Source organism: Vanellus vanellus (genome assembly GCF_965231255.1).
Source record: "Vanellus vanellus genome assembly, chromosome: 19".
NCBI classification, from domain to species: Eukaryota; Metazoa; Chordata; class Aves; order Charadriiformes; family Charadriidae; genus Vanellus; species Vanellus vanellus.
In genome coordinates, this window is record NC_138924.1 from 2,662,590 (window position 1) to 2,680,727 (window position 18,138).

Sequence of the window (18,138 nt, forward strand, 5' to 3'; positions counted from 1 at the left end):
ACAGAATCATGACAGGATGCAAGAAGTAGCCATTCTTGCCTTTGCAAAGAGAAACAAGCACAGCAATTATTTTCATTTCAAGTGGGAAATAAACAAATAAGAAGTGAAACAGAATAAAGACAGTTTCTAAAACGCCGTACCAAGTTCTGACCATAAAACTTGTTCTTCACTCCCCCTCTAAAAAGGACTACAGCCAAATTCTCGAGCCCGTATTCCCATAAAACCCCTAACGATGAAAACCAGGGCTTTGTTTGAGGAAGCACAGAATTTTGTCCAAAACAGAAGCATGCAAATCTCACTCTTGCCAACAAACATGTCTTCACACTCCTCCTCTCTCTGGTTTGAGCAGGGCACTGGTGCACGGGCTCACCAGCTGAGAAATGGTGGTAAAATTGAGTCTCGTCATGACCTCAGCATTTACTCGTTATTGCTTACACAAGGCTAACACCAACCATGCGGGCAGATTTGTTGGAGTGAACAAATCCTCCCTTCAATTACACCAAAGTAGTAATTGCGTTACTTGAAAGCATTAGTCTGGACAGATACAGGTGTAACCAAGGACAAAATGTGGCTCCAAATCAAAAAAAAAAAAAAAAAAAAAAAAAGAAACAAAACCAAAAAAAAAACCAAACCACCTGAAAATGCCACTAAGTATTCCTGGCTAAATATTTAAACAGCTTAAGAGCTCCACAGATTTTTTTGTTAAACAATCAGCTTCATCTCCGCATTTATTTTGACAGATCGCAATCGTTCCAGTTGTGACTCCAGTGCACGTAAACCCAAATAAATCTGCTTTTCGCCACGGCAAACTTCTCCGGAGCAGAAGTTATAAACAACAAAGCCCTTCAAACAAACGGGCCAGAGCTCCCTTTGCACGGCCGAATCCTCACCACGACCCTGGCCGGGCTGACAGCGGTTCCACGGTCGTGGGTGGGTGGGTGGTGCGTACACGGGGGGGTCGAGGCCGGGGCGGGCGGAGCCCCCCATGGGGGGCTTCCCGGGCGGCGCCTCCCTCCGCCCGCCCCGGCTTGCCTGCACCCCTTCCTTCAGCATTTTTTTTGGGGGGACACGACATACGACTGATGCCCCCCGTGTAGTGGGAGGCCGCTTCGCCCACCGTGGGTCCCACTCGTGACGGGGAGCGCGGCAGGACGGGCGCCCCCCACCCATCAGCCAGCGATCGGCGAGACCGAGAGAAGCAATACACGCACGCACAAACACCCACCCCCCACCCCCAATACACCCCACACACACACCACCGCGGCCCACGCCGCCCCGCGGACACGAGTGGGTGGCCCCGCCGGGACACCGCGGCGCGAGAAAAGTTTGATCCGTGGGAGAGGAGGGGAAGCGCCGCCGCCGGGGGAGAGCGCACAACTCCCCGCTCCCCTGCCCGGAACGCGGGGGGGGGGGTACACACGGGACCGGGGATGGCGGGGGGGGTCGCCGCCCCCCGGTCCCCGCCGCCGCCGCCGCGCCGGAGCCCCCCGCCGCCCGCCGGGAGCGGCGCGCCGCGCTGCAGGTGTCGGCGGCAGGGAAGGGAGAAGGGAGGGGAGCGGGGCACCCCGGGGACGGGGAAGGGGCGGCGGGACCGCCCCCGTGGACACCCCCGGCGGCGCCGGCCCGGGGGAGGTATGGCGGGGTCGGGGGGTGAGGGTCGGCGGGGGGGGGGTACCGTGTGAGGGGTGTCCGGGTCGGCGTTGCCGGGGCTCCCCCCGCCGCTGCCCCCCACACAATGAGGCGCACACAAAGCGCCGCCGCTCCTACCTCCAGCGCCTCGAAAGTGACGAAGCTGGACATCGCGAAACCGTCGATAATGTCCTCTTCGGCCGAGGAGGACTCCCGCCGCTTCCTCCGGGGGGGCCGCGGCCGGGACGGCGGCGGGGGCCCATTGTCTTCCTTCTCCGAGCCCGAGGAGGAGAGCGCCGCGGCGGCCCCGGGGCCGGCGGCCCCGCCGGCGGCAGAGCCTCGCCGCCCGCCTTTGGCTCGCCGCTCCCGGTCGCGCTGGGACCGCGATCGCCGCTTCTTCCGAAGCCCGTTGCATCGCGCCGGGCCATCCATGTCTCTCGCCGGCTCTCCCTCTCGCTCTCGTCCCCCCCCGCCCCACCGCAGCCACAAATCCGGCTCCCCCGGCGGAATAACGGGGGAGGGAGGGAGGGAGAGAGGGAAGGAGAAAGGGAGGGAGGAGAGGACAGCAAGGGGGTGGGGGGGGATGAAAGAATCCGAGTGCGGTTCCACCACCACCAGCAGCAAGCACCAAATGTAAGAGATTCCTATAAGCGAGCCAAGGAAAGTAATGGCTGATCTCAGGTCGCCTTTGTAAAAAAAAAAAAAAAAAAAAAAAAAAAAAAAAAAAAAGGCGAGAGAGAGAAAGGAAAAAAAAAAAAAAAAAGCCTCACCAAGCAGGCAATAAATCAGAATAGCGGAATGCTTTGATCAAGGGGCTGGGAGGGCGAGGATCTCCGAAAGAGAGGAAAAAAAGCAGAAAAGAAGAGGGGGGGGAAATAAAGAAAGAAGGAGAGACTCGCTGGAAGGAGGGAGCTGAGAGTATTTCCTTGCACAAAATTTATTTTCTTTCTTCCTTTCCTCCCCAACTAAAAGAAGTTCCGGGCGTGTGGGGGGGGAAATAATATATATATATATATATATATAGATGTATGGAGCTCTCTTTCTCTCTGCGTGTGTGTGTGCAGGGAAGGGTGCAGCCTTCCCCTCCCCACGAACACGCACTCCTCTCCCCCTCCTCCTTTATCTCCCTGGATCAAACACAATAATAATAATAACGATGCATCCAGATGCAATTTTCTCAGGCACCGACCAGGGATGGACTCTGGAGTAGAGCTCGGATCCCAGCCCGGCCCCTCCGAAAACAAAACCAAACAATAAAAGAGGGGAAGAAAAAAAAAAAAAAAAGAGAGAAAAAGGGAATGGAGAAAAAAAGAAAAGCCCCAAAACACGCCCACCCACCCCAGCTATTAATACGGATCAATCATGGCAAATTCATCGGATTAATTGTGGCGAAGAGGGGGGTGCTGGTGGTGGTGACAATAGATCCGAGCGGAGAGGAGGCTGCCCCCTCCCCAAAAAAAACGACAATAATAATAAAAAAAAAAAATACAGAGTGGCGCTGAGGCTCGAATACGCTCCAGTGGGGACGGCACCGGTGTGTGCTTTCTGCTCCCGCCGCTGCCTCCCCTCGCCTCTCTCCCCACCGCGGGGAGGGGGCTGCAGCCGGCCGCTCCGCTCCGGTCCCCCCTGGCCTGGCGGAGGGACCCGCCGACGACGACCCCCGCGGCCGCGCAGCCGGCGCGGGGCGGATGGCGCTGCTGGCCCCCAGCGGCCGCCCGGCCCCGCGCCCGCGCCGGTCACGTGGTGGCTGTGGCGGTGGCTGCTGTTGCCGCCGCCGCCCCGCCCGCTCAGCCCCGCGTGAAATGCGGCGCCCCGACCGCGCGAAATAAGTTGCGGGCATGCGCGCAGGGCCTGCGCACTGGGGCGGGCGGCCCGCGCGGCCCCCCCCGCCGCAGCCCCGTCCCGCCGCCCGCGCCCCTGTCCTCCTCACGTCAACTTTCCCCTCGGTTTTGGCCGTCCCGTCTTCCCCCGCGTCCAGCCCTTCTCCTCCTGCCCTCTACGGCTTTAGCCCACCTTGTGCCCCTTTCCTCCTCCGGTCAATTTCCTCCTCAGTTTTTGGCCATCCTGTCTTCCCCCACTGCTGCTCTCCCCCTCATGTCCCAGCCCTTCTGCTCCTGCCCTCCATGGGCCTCACCTGCCTCATGCCTTTCTCCTCCTCATGTCAACTTTCTCCTCAGTTTTGGCCATTCCATCTTCCCCCACCCCTGCTCTCCCCTTCGTGTCCCAGCCCTTCTCCTGCCCTCCATGCATGGCACTCGCCCACCTCATGCCCCTCTCCTCTTCCTATCAACATCCTCCTCAGTTTTGGCCATCCCATCTTCCCCTACCCCTGCTCTGTCCCCATGCGCAGCCATTCAGCCATTCTCCTCCTGCCCTCCATTGCCCTTGCCCTCCTCCCATCAACTTTCTCCTCAGTTTTGACCAGCCAGTCTTCCCCCACCCCTGCTCTGCCCCTCATATCCAGCCCTTCTCCCCCTGCCACGTCTCCATCCCTCAGAGCCCCTTCCCTGCGGGCTCGAAGCTACCTCAGTTGCAGGTCTCTTACCGCCTTGGTTGCTGCTGGGCGCTGTGCCTGTCCCTGCTTAGCCTTGTGTGTCCAGGGCTGCCTTCTGCCCGGGGACGTGGTGGGCTTTCACCCTCCTGCTGCTGCCCCACAAGGGAAACCTGCCCTGGGCTGTGGCCAGCGCCATGGCGACACCCCAAGATGGCTGCCAGCACGCAGGTGGTGGGCCTGCAGGCAAAACAGCCCAGGGCTTCCTGCAGCCACAGACTGCTCAGGAGGAGTTTGGCCACCTGCAGCTCACCCTGTCCTTCATTCCGTCCTCCCCATGCTGTGTGTGGCCATCAGCCTTCCTCACCCTTGGCTTTCTTCTCACCCATCTTGAGGTTTCCCGTCACAGTTCTGTGGAAGTGCCCTGTTAGGACATATTGCCCATGTCACCTGAGGACACAAAAGAACTGTGAAACTAACAAAATTTACTTCTTGAGCTTGTTCTTACAGTCACTTTTCTCACCCAGTGCTTCTGTCTGCTGCCCAGGAAACCAGCTGAGGGAACAGGGGTGGGAGGAGAAGGGGCTGTGAAGTTGTTTGGTCTGGATTGGGGGGGAAAGCTTTACGGAGGGGATTTACCTGGGAGGATGACATTTGCTAGGAAGGAAAAAGGATAGCGGAGGAGCAAGGAGTAAGGTAGGAAAGAGAACCAAACCTGTGGAGTCTTAGTGTTCAGGATGGAGAAGAGGGGCCCTGGAAGCGCAGCATTGGTTTTCCTCTGTAGACCAGATGATCAGGCTATTGAAATCTATTGGGGGAGGTTAAGGGGAAATAAAGAGAAAGGCAAAACATTTAATGCTCCATCTCTAGAAAAACCTTGTCTTGGAGTACACAGCCTGCTTCTTGCTGCCTCCATTTCTCCATCAACGCACCAAGAAGCGCAGCAGTGAGGGGAATGAGCGCAGGCTGAGCGCATCGGTGTGTGTATTTCTGCAGTGGTCTCCCTCGAGGCTGCTCCGACCCTTGGGGGATGATGCTCTGCTTGATTGTATAACATGTTGTTTACTCTGTACCCTAATTCTTAGGCCACCGATCAAGTAATATTCTTGATATATTTTCTGCGAGTATTAAGTGATTACATGAAATACTGGGAATCAGATACACCTTCTCTTCCCAGAAGGCAAATGACAGCTTTGCCACCTCTCTCCACACCACGTCCCTGGACAGCACACAGTGACTTTTAAGCTGCTGCGTATGGGTGCAAACCAGAAGAGGAGGAAGCACAAAGCTGTCGGTAATCCAATAGTGTGAAAGCATGTACCTTACAGAAGGCCACACTGCTCATTGCAAAGGCACATGGCTAGTTTTTAAACATTCTCAAATATCGAGCAAGAGAACATCACCTCCTAGATTTGACCTTAGATCTCCCTGTTCAGATTTTTTTTTTTTTTTATCTTTAACAAATGCATTTCTCTATCTTGCTTTGGGTTCTTCTGTCTCACTTATAGCTGCCTGCCAGATCTATATAATCTGACTATACAGAAGAAGCTGTACAGGTATTGTTGAAGTGATACAATTTGTGCATACAGGCAAGCTCAAATATTACAAGGTCTCTGTCTTCTGAGAAATATTAAGCTGTACTGTATCAAACAACTGTTACCTGTTGGGTTTTTTGGAAAATAACTATGTAATTTTCAGGGCAATGTAATTGATTATAGTTTCCTGCACATCCATCACCATTAAAGTGACTTAAGAGACCTGTAGTCGGATACATTTCTGCAGACATTCATTGCATGGCTGAAAGTCTGCTCAGTCTGTTTTCTTCTTGAATGCACGCATGCAGAAAACAGAAACAATATGTGATTTATTTTACATTCTTTGTAGAAACTAATCCCTAGATTTGCATGTCTACTGAAAAAAATAAGATTAAAAACCATCCGTCTAACTCATCCTCCATTGCAAAACATTTTTCTTCTGGGCATTATGTATACCAGGCATTAGAAATCATTGGTCACCTTCTTGGGTGCAATACAGGCAAATTATTCCTTTTCTGGGTCTGATGCAGCAGGAGCATTTCCAACCTTAGTTGATCTGGGAGGGAGGAGAGGTAGGCCTTACTGTTACACAAAACCTTAGACAGAGACTCAGAAAGTTCTCTCTCCAGTGAGTTCTTGCCTCCAGCTGAGTAGTTCAAGTGATCTTACTGGGAAGGATACCACAGATGTCCATGCACGTTTGTTCTTAGGCTGCCTGTTAGCTTTTTCTCTAGAAATACATCTTGCCTGGCATCTGGTGTGAGAAAAAGGCTTCTTTTTTTTCCTTTCTTTTTTTTTCTTATAGGCACTAGTATGCTCTAGTACCTTGCTGAGTCACTGTTTTTGAGGTTAATGACTAGTGTACTCAACTGGATACTCTTTAGTTATTAACACCCACAGAAAGGGTTCTTCTTGAACATGTACTAACAGACCTATAATCTTCTGATTTGAGACAGATACCAAAAGCTTTCTGTTCCTAAATAATGAGGAGAGAAAGGTCAACACACACCAAAAGCAACAATCGCAATTTCCATATCACCATTAGGCATTGAAGCAAAATAAAATTTGCAGCCGTAAAAACACTAAAAGGGGTTTTCTTAGGACTAGCCCCTGGCATACCTATCTAAAAAGGATATTTTGAAATAACTTGAACATCGGGAGGTAATTCATTGCTTGAGGAAATGGCAAGAACCTTGCTTCTAGCAAGAGCAATTTGCACTGTGTTTTGGCATTAAGCTCTAAAGATGGAATTTTTAAGACTTCAGTCCACATGAGATGCTCAGCAGAGCCAAATGTATCTTTCTGGGGTTAGCATCTTTTTAGGAGATGGGTAATTTAAAATAGCAGAATGTCTGTCTTGCAGACCATAATTTTTCTTTTAGAAGGAGTTTCATTTGGGAATGCAAAAAAGAAGAGAAACAGGAAAAAGAGCTTTTTTATTATTGTTTCAACCCTGCTTGTACAGTGCATTTATAAGAATAGCAAATAATGAGAACCAAATTCTAATACAAAATAAAAGCCAGGGTGATTGTGTGGATGGCAGAGGAATTTAAAACAGTTCCATAAAACTAAAACAATTTTACTCCAAATTGCATTGCTTATACAAATTGTATTGCTTATAAGAGATTGTCTAGCTTCATAGCTAAGGGCTGGACTGGTGGTTTTAAAAGGTGTTTTCCTAGAAGGTGGTTTGAAAAAGAAACAGTTAAGGAAGAAGGAGCACCCAAAGTGAACCAACAAGGAAAAATAGAAACCCATGACCTTTAAAAGAAGAAATAGTTCAAGAGTGGTGATAAAGGCAGTACTAAAAGTAGTTAATTGAAACCCAGCGGAAGACAGGTTTGCAGAACAACATCAAGAGGAAATATACAGAGATGAGACAATCATTCCTTTCGCAAATTAATGAACGGTGGAACTCACTGTCACAAGGCAGCTCTGAGGTCAAGAAAAATAAGAACTTTCAGAGAAACCATAATATTGGGGGCTAAAGGAAACGTACATTTTAATGCCTCAGAACATAAAACAATTTCTAAACCAACTCAAGAGACAGGAGGCTGGGCTAGATGGACCACCAGTCTGATCCAATCTGCCAGCATCTGCATCCTCCTGACAGTAATGGTCAAGGCAGGCACACATCTGAATGTTTCTTTTAAATCTCTTGTGTTTTATCATTAGGAAATAAGAACAGTGCTATGACCATCCTTATCAATAGCAGGAGATCACAGGGTGCATGAAAACATTGGTAGATTAGCTGGCCCAGAAAAGTTGAAGTTTGAATTTTGGTAGCTTGTGAAAATCATTGTGTAATTGGTAGCTATTTCTTAAAAATAGCTTAGAGATCAGGAAATCTGAGAATTGAAAAAAAAAACCTGGATGGCTTCAGCAGAAGTACAAGTTTTCACAGAAAAGATGGAAACCCAATTTATGTGTATTCTTATTTTCCTAATTGGTTATAATAAAACTATGAAGTAAAAATATGAGTAATTTAATCAGGGAAAACAAAAATCAGAGCAGCAAGGAGATAAGAACTTCAGAGTCCTGATCTATTGACTCCAGTGGATCTACGCTAATTTACAGCAAGGGAAAACTTGCTCCCTGGAGAACAGGGGAGTCATGAGCAATAAAGCTGTGCATGTTTATCATCTATGGCCAGACAAACTCAAGAGTTTTTGGATCCTGCTAGTTCCTTGGGATTTGTTAATAAACACTCTAGTGGAAGATGACTTAACCTGTGCTTCTAATTGCCTGAGATTCTCTGGCCCACAGCATGAGCACTGGTGAATGGCAGCATTCGCAAATACAGGGAGTAAAGCAGATGTCACTGGGTTTCAGGAAGCTTAATTTGAAAATGATTCAAAATTATGTGGATAGAACAAATGCTGTATTGATTGTGAACCTCTAAAGCATGGTGATAAATGGCAATATTTGTGTCATTGTGGATGGAGGATCCTGGAAGGTTTGATGCTGCAATCCCATTTTACTGAATATCTATCCTAAAATATCAAATAAACAGCACATTAATGAAATTTGAAGGCTACGTTAGATTTGGAAGAATCGCAAATATTCATGTTGGCAGAGGAACAAATATAAGGGACACCAAGAACAGGATTTACCAAAAAAAAAAGAGAGGAGTAAAAAGTAATGAATTATGTCTGCTATGGAAGCAAAGCACAAACTGCAAATATTATTACAGTTCTTCAGTTAGCATTATAAAAAGCTAACTGATCTGCTGGGTTCAAATTCTGACCTCAATTACATGTAAATGAGAAAACTACTATTGACTTCAGGAAATTCAGCATTTAGCTCTCAGCTGCTTTTTCCAGTTTGAGAATGGGATTTTCAATTGTGACCACAAGACTTAGAAGCATATACCTGCCCTTTGGTCCTTTGGAAAATAGTTCACAAAAGCATATTGATAAACAGGTAGCATGCATATCCGCCCTGAAAATCGGTAAGCTTTTATTACCAGGAAAGACCAACTGTTTCTATTTCAGTGATGCTGAGTTCAGATTGCACTATCAGGTGCTATACCAGTTCTACTGGTATGTCACAGCAATACAATCGATTTAAATGTTTCCTTCTTTCCCATCTTCACCAAAAAGCACATGAAAGAAACACGAGAATGTGTTTTTCCAGCATTTAAAATCAATGTTTAGTAGAAACTATGTTTTAGCCCAACACAGGTTATGATATAGGAAGAACTATGTGAAATTTAATAGCCTGGGTTATCCAGGAGGTCAGACTACCTGATCCCAGTCCTTTTCTGGCCTTTAAGTCTGCAAATAAATTAGAAACCTGATCTCTCAAAGTTTTAATTTCAGAGCAGTCTTTGTAAATGGGGGTGGAGTGGAATTCCTAATAAATTACATCCTCCTCTAACATTCATTTTTCTCCCTGAGAAAGGGTTTCTTCTAAAAAATGGTGTTTAGTTCCACATCTTCTAAATTACAAAAAATTTATATCTCTTTATGTCTTACACTGTACTGTGTGCCAGCACAGCAATTATTAAAGCATTTTTTATTGATATTACACAGCTCTCTATGAAATGTGAATTAAATTTATCATGAAAATTGATTTTTAATGACAGCTCAGGTTTACATTTCTGAAGTTCATACCTTTCCACTATTTTTTTGTTGGCAGTAGAGTAGGGCAGCTATAATATCTTTATTTGTCAGAAAAGGATTAGGAGACATCCTGTAGTTTACTCACATTTATCAGTGTAATTCTACCGATGAAAATAATGAAGAGTTCTATTGAAGTTAATCTGTAGAGAGCAGAATTGGGCTAATTGGTCCAAATCTTCATACCTGAGTACTTGAAGCTCCTACATCTGCACTTTGACGCTTACAGGAGTGGCTGGATTCTCAAAGCTCTGAATGTGCTCAGCCATCAGCTTAGCTTTATAAGAATTACGGGACACCACATCCCCGGAATCAATTTGTCACCCTCTGCCTCTTTTTCCCCATGTATTATCTTTCCTTATGACTAACAAACTGCTGGAGGTAACTTTTGGTTTAGCAGACCGAACATGACGCCGGGTACTGAAGCAGTTAACAGTGCAGTGAACACTGCTTTTTAATCTACCTATTTTTTCAGCTGCTGCAGATGGAAGGTGCGAGAGAATTTTCCAGGCTTGCTATTTAACATATTGTATTAATATGCTTTTATGAAAAGAGTCATCTGACATGAAACATGCAGGAGCAGAGTCTGGGCTTATAGCGTGACTCCGTCTCCTCTGGCCTTAGGTAGACTGAGGACAGAAAGGTGCAATGTGAAGTCAAATACAATTATTGACCACTCCAAACGGTGTTACGCCAACTGAGCATCAAGCGTGCTTAGTGTTCAGGTAGCTTTCAGAAGGAAATTAGGTCTGTATTAGTGTAAGCTACTGTGGATAAAACCTCCCGCATGGCAAAAATGTCACTTTTGCTTCTCCAAAATCACTGCATTTCTGTAAGGCACATCTGTGCAGGAGTTGGGGGGAGGCTTGGGTTGTTTTTCATTGGCTGATGGGGGAAGGGATTATTGGTTGCTGTTAAAAATGATCCCAAGCAAACTTTTACAAGGTCTTCTGTGACTAATAAAACCTGAGTCTTTGAAATGTACTACAACCCATGTTGTTGTTAAGAGATAATTCTCTTCGATCCAGATGCTTCCATGTGAAGTGCAGTGCAGAGAAAAGAAAAAGGGCAAAGGAAAATTGATGGAAAGCCACTGAAAGCAGAGGGGGAAGAAGTCGGCAATTTCTCTCCCTTTAACACTTCATGCACTGGACTTGGGAAGTAGCTGAAAGGTTCTTGTGCAGAGTATAGCACAGTGAGGACTGAGAAAGACCCCTGCCCAGTGTGCTTACCTGTGAAGAGATCTGGGAGGAGGATAGGCCATTCCAGGCTGGGCAGGGTACTGACACATCCAGATTTCATCTGAAAGGTGATAGTAGATAAGGTGGGGTTATCTTGCTTGTGGTATAATCTCTCAGTGAATACATGATCATAGATCTGTGAAAGTGCCTAGGAAGAGCTGCTTTTTACACGAGTGCCCTGAGATTCAGGCAAAGGATTTTGATCATCCTCAGCAGCTTTGGCTTATTCTGTAGATGTAAGGAGTAGTAAAGTCCACCCCTCTGTGATATGTATTGTATCTTTCCAGCCATTTTTCACCTCTTCTTGCACTCAGACCCAAGGGCCTGCTCATGAGCAAGTGAATGAGATAAGGCGTGGAGGCATTTTCTCACAGTCCTGCAAGATGCGGTATGGCTGCTGCTTGTACAGTGATGCAGCATCGACTGCTTCATGTCTTTAGAATATTCCCTCCAGAGAGGAATGAACATATTTTTCTGGCCACCCATCTCTTGGGTGTTTATTTCATTTTTGGCCAACCCTTTCCCCCTTCTACCTGTGCCCTCTTGCATCCTGTTCCTGACGTCTGGACTTTATGCTTTACTCTGGAGAGATGGAGACTTCAGTCATCTCTGGAAAAGCAAGTTTCTTTGTTTGTAGACAATAAATCACGAGTAGCAGCCTTGTTTTTTGGGACACCAAATCCTTCTAACTACTAGTGATAGCTGGAAATCTAAGGTGGCTTTAAAAATCCCAACCTACATACCCAAACATTCTGCAGATGGTATACAAGCAGCCCCAGTATTTACAGAACTTCACTGATATGTCTCCTTACCTGTTTACTTGTCCCAGTCTAAAATGTCCCATCAGCTGACACTGTATATACTTTGTTCTGAGAAGGCAATCCCTTTTTATCTTCCATGAATTTGAAAATCCACCAAGCTCCTCAAACAAAAAAATAAAAATAATAACATGGCAGCCACAAGCGGAATAAATCAATATAGCACTATTGATGTCAACACAGCTATGCAAATATATACTAGCTGAGGATGACACATAAAATCAAGCACTAACTTTATACAGAAAAAGATAGAAACAACAGCAGCGATATTAAATACACTTTTCAGCTATGCTCAAAATGGATTGTGGAATAAGTCATCATTGTAATATGTAATTTGAGAGGGCTGTGGATTCTTCTGTGAGCATGTTGCTTCAGGAGACGAAGAAAAATCAAAGCACAGCCTTGCAAGTAACATTCCCCCCTGATATTAACAATAAAACTGTAACACCGCTTGTCTTTAAATAACAATTCTAATCATTTTTTTGCAGGTTGTTGGAAATCCTGCCCTGCCCCAAAGAGTCAGGGCTACAACAGTACTGGAACAAATGTCATTGCAGGCAAGTGATTTGTGTCAGCATTGGTCAGCTCAGAGTTTTACTAAAAACATCATTATTTCAGAAATCATTTCTGCCTGCAATGAGCGTTATGGTTGTACTGCAGGCAAAGTTCCCAGTGAGGCGCTGGGTCTGCTTGGATAAAGCCCCTAAAGACTAAATAAGAAACATGCCAGTATCATTAGTGAATGCACTGCTCTCTTTAGCAGAAGAAGCTGCTGGGCTCACACAAAGCTGGGGTGGTGACAGAACGATGTATCTTTTGGTTAAGCTGCCAGTCCAACGTTGGTTTACCAGCACAAGACTTACCATATGCATGAAGCCCCTTTGTGAACTGATGAGCTCCTCCTGACTCTTGAGGTTCCCTACTGTCAAATCTGACCACAGAAATGGGTAGTGAGTAAACAAAGCTAAGAAAAAAAAAATCCTAATAAATCAACAGCTTCGCAATTAATGCATGTGCTTGCCCCATAAGTTCTTCATGTAGCAAACTTGTGTGAGTTAAATATTCACCTAGTATTCGTTTCACAGAATGGAATTATTCCTCATACACATTAACTGAGACAATTACTGAAACACCAAGATCAGATTAGCTACTGTATCTTGAAAAGAACAAAAAAGAAAAGAAATCAGTGCTGCAGCAAATTGCAGAAGCGTTAAAAGGCTCAAAAGGTTGTTCCACTAGTAGACAATTTTAAGTAAAGCTAATAAAACATGGCCACTTCATTATTCATTCATGAGAAAAGTCTGAGTTCAGACACTGCATTTCAGTAGGGAAGCTGGTCTATAATATCCTGTCTTTTGTTCATCATTTCCATGATCTCCATACACATCTTGTTTATGTAGCAATTCTTTTAGCTCACTAAAGACCAATCCAGCGAAGGCAAAGAAGAAATCCCTGCCATTTTAATAGACTTTAAATCTGGTCCCGATCACCCTTTTCCCAGTTGTGGGACAGAGCCTCATGCTGACAGCGCTTAGTGCTTTCCAGGGAATAACCTCTCCCTTGTTTCACTGAATGCTTAATAAAAGCTTGGGATCACTCCTCCAAAATTCAATTGCAAGATTCCCTTTGCCTTTAATTTGTAGCAGGACTGTAGGATCCAGATCAAGAGCCACATCAGGAGATTTGTGACCCATTTTCTGGCTCTGGTTCTGACGTGCGTCATGGATAGTGGTGTGCAAATTACTCTGGCCATTTGTTCTTCACTCAGACCGTCCATGGAAATGGGGAAGGAATTAATTTCCCTGTTTGCAAAGTGCCTCGATACTGCTCACAACACCAGTCGTGAGCCAGGGCTGCTGCAGGCCAAGGACGTGCCGCCTCGGGCTCTAAATGCTACGGTGAGCTGACGTTTCCAAAATTGGCTAGAGAATTTGGATACAAATTATGGGAAATTTAATAGGCATGCAGATTGCCAAGGCAAGTTTAAAACATCATCTTTAAGCATCACTAGCCATAATCACTCCAGCTTTTTGCACCGGTCATTTTCTCCTGCGTATCCAGTTAGTCGTTATTTCGTTGTATTCTCCCTGCCTCTTTCCAGGCAGGGACCTTCTAGCCATAGAACTTCCAGGAGTGTAACCTTCTGTCAAATGAGGCAAAACACCAGGAAATTAAATAAATAAGCAGTATCAGGGTCCATTGAAGGAAGATTTTGGCCAGGCAGAGGCTGTTTTATGGTTTTACTGATCTGATGCACCTTATTTTCATCTTCTCCTTTTCCTGTCAGAGTGTTCTTGCCATTTAAAATTTAATCTCTTGATTTGACATTTTCTCCTGTTCTCCATGCCGCTTGCTATAATGGTTCTTCCACTTTCCAATGCAGCTTTTAACCACATTATTATTTATATATTTTTTTAAAATCCTTTTTTTCCCAGACTGAAATTTATTTGTAATTTCTCAGAAAAAAATCCCCGAGTTAAAAAACAATTACTATGGATTATTGAAGGCAGAAGGGGAGGAAAATGGTATAAGGAGGTTTATCGCTTGTACAGGGCACAGTTATATGCTTGAGCTAATAAAGGAAAATAGCAAGTTTCAGCTCTAAGGGTTGGCCAGACCTCTTCAACACCAGACAGGCGGGATCACGAACCCCGTGAGGTGGGCGTAATCTGTGTTCTCACTGCTGGGCGCTGCACAAGCAGAGGTTCTTGCTTGTGAGCATTACTTCTGTAGGCTGTCCCAAAACAAATAATAGCAGCAATAACTTAATAATAAACAAATATGGACTGTTAGATAGTGAAGAAAAGGTATCACAGAGATACCAAGAATAGGTCGGCTATAGCACCATGCGGAGCCAAGGCTTTCCCCTTCCTTCCCCTTGGCACTGTGGCAGCTCTGCAGAGACTGCTACAGCCTATTTGTTACCCATCAAGCAAAGAAACACCGTCCTGTGGGAGAGGCCATATTTTAGCCCTTCTTTGAACCATTTCTATAGATTCTTATTTTCTTTTAAAAAAGTATGCAGTGATCCAGTGAGGCTTTCAAAGGACAACCTCCCCACAGTGTGGAGGTAGTACAAAACACACTGCTTTCAGACCTAGCTGCCTCCAGCTACGGCAGATAAAGCCCTTTACTTCACCTCCTTCCCAGTAAAACCATGAAAGCCTACTGCCCCAAGTTGTACTCAGGAGCCTGCATTCATACTGCTCCTCATTCTCCGTCCTTTCTCAATAGAGTCTTTTACAGCACACCTTAGAAAGTGATGATGGTGGGTTGATCAAGGAGCAGCTTTTGAAGGTCCCTGTCACAGAGCTGGTGTGAAGCTGTGTCCCAGTGCTGCGCAGTCCTCCCACCTTCCTTGTAAACCGACGGCTGGTACTACGCGTGCTGAGTTTCTCTGGGAACGCCACACCAAACCACAGTCTGGAAATGCTAGACAGACTTCAAGTAGTAAATACCTTTTCTGAACATCTTAACTTAATAGGGCTTTATTATTTCAGCCAACTGTAAAATCAGAACATGACTCGCTAGCCTGACAATGTTATCTTGTCAAGATCCCAATTTGTTGACTGTTGGAGGTTTTTTTTTCTCGTGGTTTTCTATTTGCTTTTGGTTTACCCTCAATTCTCTTTTCATTTCCCTTTGTATTGATTTTGCAATTTTCCTTTCTGCTTTTCACATTTCACACCCTTAGATTTCAGTGATTTCTCCTCTTTTCTTCCTGCGTTGGTATTTAATATGTGCATTTGTCTCCATCCTTAAACATATAGAGCCTTGCTATCGTATCAGCTTCATAGAACTCCCACCAAGACTTTTCTTCTTTTGTTTTCTCTCGGGTCACAGTAGTGGTATTCTGGCAGCTGAGCACTGGGACCTCTTTTTAACTAAATAAGTTGAAACAGAAAAATACAGGGGTTCCTTTGATAACTCCTCTGGTCTTTAAGCAAGTTCACAGCCATATTTGTAGCGGGGCTGAACAAACGTTAGGATTTTAGCAGAAAGCCTTATTCCCTTCCTTATTCTTAACCTGCTAATGTAAAGGGAAGTACAAATGGCAGGAGTGTGAAATATGATTGTAGATGCAATATTCACAGGTCCAGCTCGAAAAAGAGAGGGTGCGCCTGTCTTGAGGCCTCAGGTTTGACACAGAGCAGCTGGGCAGTGCCGCGTACGCAGGCCTCCCCGCACAGCGGGCTGCGAGCCGCTCTCCAGACGCTTCGCAAGCGACCTCGGCTTCAGGGAGAGCATTTCCCTGCCTGTGGGACTCTTTGCCCACCCTTCAGTGCCCTGTCTTGTCCTTAGCCACCGGCGTAAACCGCAGCTCAGAAGGGGAGGCGTCGGGGCTCTGCTGTATGGTGCCTCCCAAGGGGGGTAAATGGCTTTTGTGGTTCTCCTCCAGCACGGCTTGTACACAGAGCCGTAGCTGCAGGGGAAAAATGTACCTCCTCCTCTGCCCAATGTTGCTGTTGTATGCTGCACGCTATGTAGTACCAACCCTATAAAAACCAGAATAAAAACTAGATTATGATAAAAGCAAATGTACATCTGTTTAACTTTTCTGCCACGACTAGTCCCATTCAAATCTATGTGATTAACCAGAAACAAAAATTTAAGGGTGTGTACAGGCGTGGGCAGGACCAGGACATTACAGTTCACTGCAGTCAGCTATGTCTGAAGAATCGCAGCACCCACATTTGCTGAGGGCGAAAGACTGTGACTGGCCGATGTATTTTTGTATTGCCATCACCTCAGGAGCAGCATGAGTTCTTATCCAGTCCGTTTTCAGTCCTTTTATAATCATAATTTGTTGCTCTTGTTTAACAGCTGGATTTAGGCATTCTGATATTTTCAACTGAAAAAGAAGCATTGAGTTTCAATGAGTCCTTGGCTTTGTAGAATAGGATATGATCTACTCTTACTCCAAATCTTTGTTATCCAACAGTATTTCTAGAGTGTCAGCAGCTGAAGACAAGTGGCTGTTCAGTAATTTTTAAATAATAATAAAAAATGTCATTAGCCTTCAGGGTTTTGAAAAATAGTTTTAAAAGTATATAGTATACGAATCATATCCTTTCACAATGAGTTGTTCACCATAGTTTTCACAAATAAACCCTGTAATTTTTCTGGCTATTGCCTTGATTTTAGGAAATTTGGACTTCACAGTTTTGAGAGTATGAAATATCTCTCTTTGTAATTACTGAGAACACATTATTTTTTTTTAAAGACTGATTTTTAAAATTGATATGAAATTAATTTACCTAGGTTGAGCCTCAGAAAATTAATTGTGTATTCACAGAGTAAGTTGCAAGCTTGGGGAGGATATGCTGTGTTCATCATACAAATGAGAGTTAATAGCTGTTTTAAGCACCACATGCATCTCAGTCTACAGTGTGGAGCAGCAAAAGATGCTGAAGGTCTGTATTACAAAGATGAAGAGGATTGGGTCAAACAGCATGAATTATTCTGTGTTTTTTGGTTTGGTTTGGTTTGGTTTGTTACTCAGACCCTCATAGGCAGTGTCAGATGTTACATTTTGCCAGGAAGCTTTTTCTTTAAACACTTCAGACATTACTTTCCATATAAAGAGCTCTGGTTTTGCAGGACTGATTCTCCAACAGCAAGGTATAAATGAAGCTCCATTTTTGGCAACTTAGCTAGACTAAGGTAGCACAATAATAAAGCTGTGAGAAGAGGAAATTTGTTGGCCAGTTTATCGTTTTTCCCCATAGTAGGAAAGATTGTTTTGCCCAATTTTATCTTGCAGCAAAACCAAGACACCTCACTAGTAAGAATATCGTAGAATGCCCCATTTTGTCAGTATGTGGAAGAATTGGCGACGACTGCCTTTGCACCAACAGCTCACAACACTCCAGTAGTGTTTCAGGAGAGGAATTTTGTTCCTCTAAAGAGCTGGGTGCTCTGAGGAGCCAACCTGACCTTTCCAGAGCTTAGGAGAGTTATAGCAATAGAGATAAATCAAAGACATTGCAGAGGGAAAATGACCAACCTTGGAGCAACCAAAATTTAGGCAAAGACAAGACCAGACGTTTTAATGTAATAACAATGATGATGTAAAAATCAAGAGACAGTGGCAATATAACAACCCCTAAAATAATTTTCAAGCACACTACTGTACATTTTAGACAGTCAAAATTACAACCCCTGAGAGCACGAAATTAATTAAACTGTGACAGAAGACAATATTTTCAAAACCGCATGAGATTATATGCTTAGAAGAATCCTGAGTAGTAAAATGACATAAAATTCAGGAACACCTGCTCTTTCAGATTTATAGACCTGCAA

General features: G+C 45.3%; 1 protein-coding gene across 2 annotated transcripts in view; it reads right to left on the reverse strand.

Annotated features, from left to right (window-relative positions):
* Positions 1 to 2,061, reverse strand: part of AUTS2 (activator of transcription and developmental regulator AUTS2) — a gene marked incomplete at its 5' end in the record, with an annotated part of 806,697 nt that extends 804,636 nt beyond the window's left edge. For both annotated transcript variants that reach the window (XM_082493211.1, XM_082493210.1), the window contains one exon: positions 1,768 to 2,061. In XM_082493211.1, the coding sequence (XP_082349337.1) occupies positions 1,768 to 2,061 (294 nt within the window). The remainder of the gene's footprint in view (positions 1 to 1,767) is intronic.
* Between the last annotated feature and the right edge of the window lie 16,077 nt (positions 2,062 to 18,138).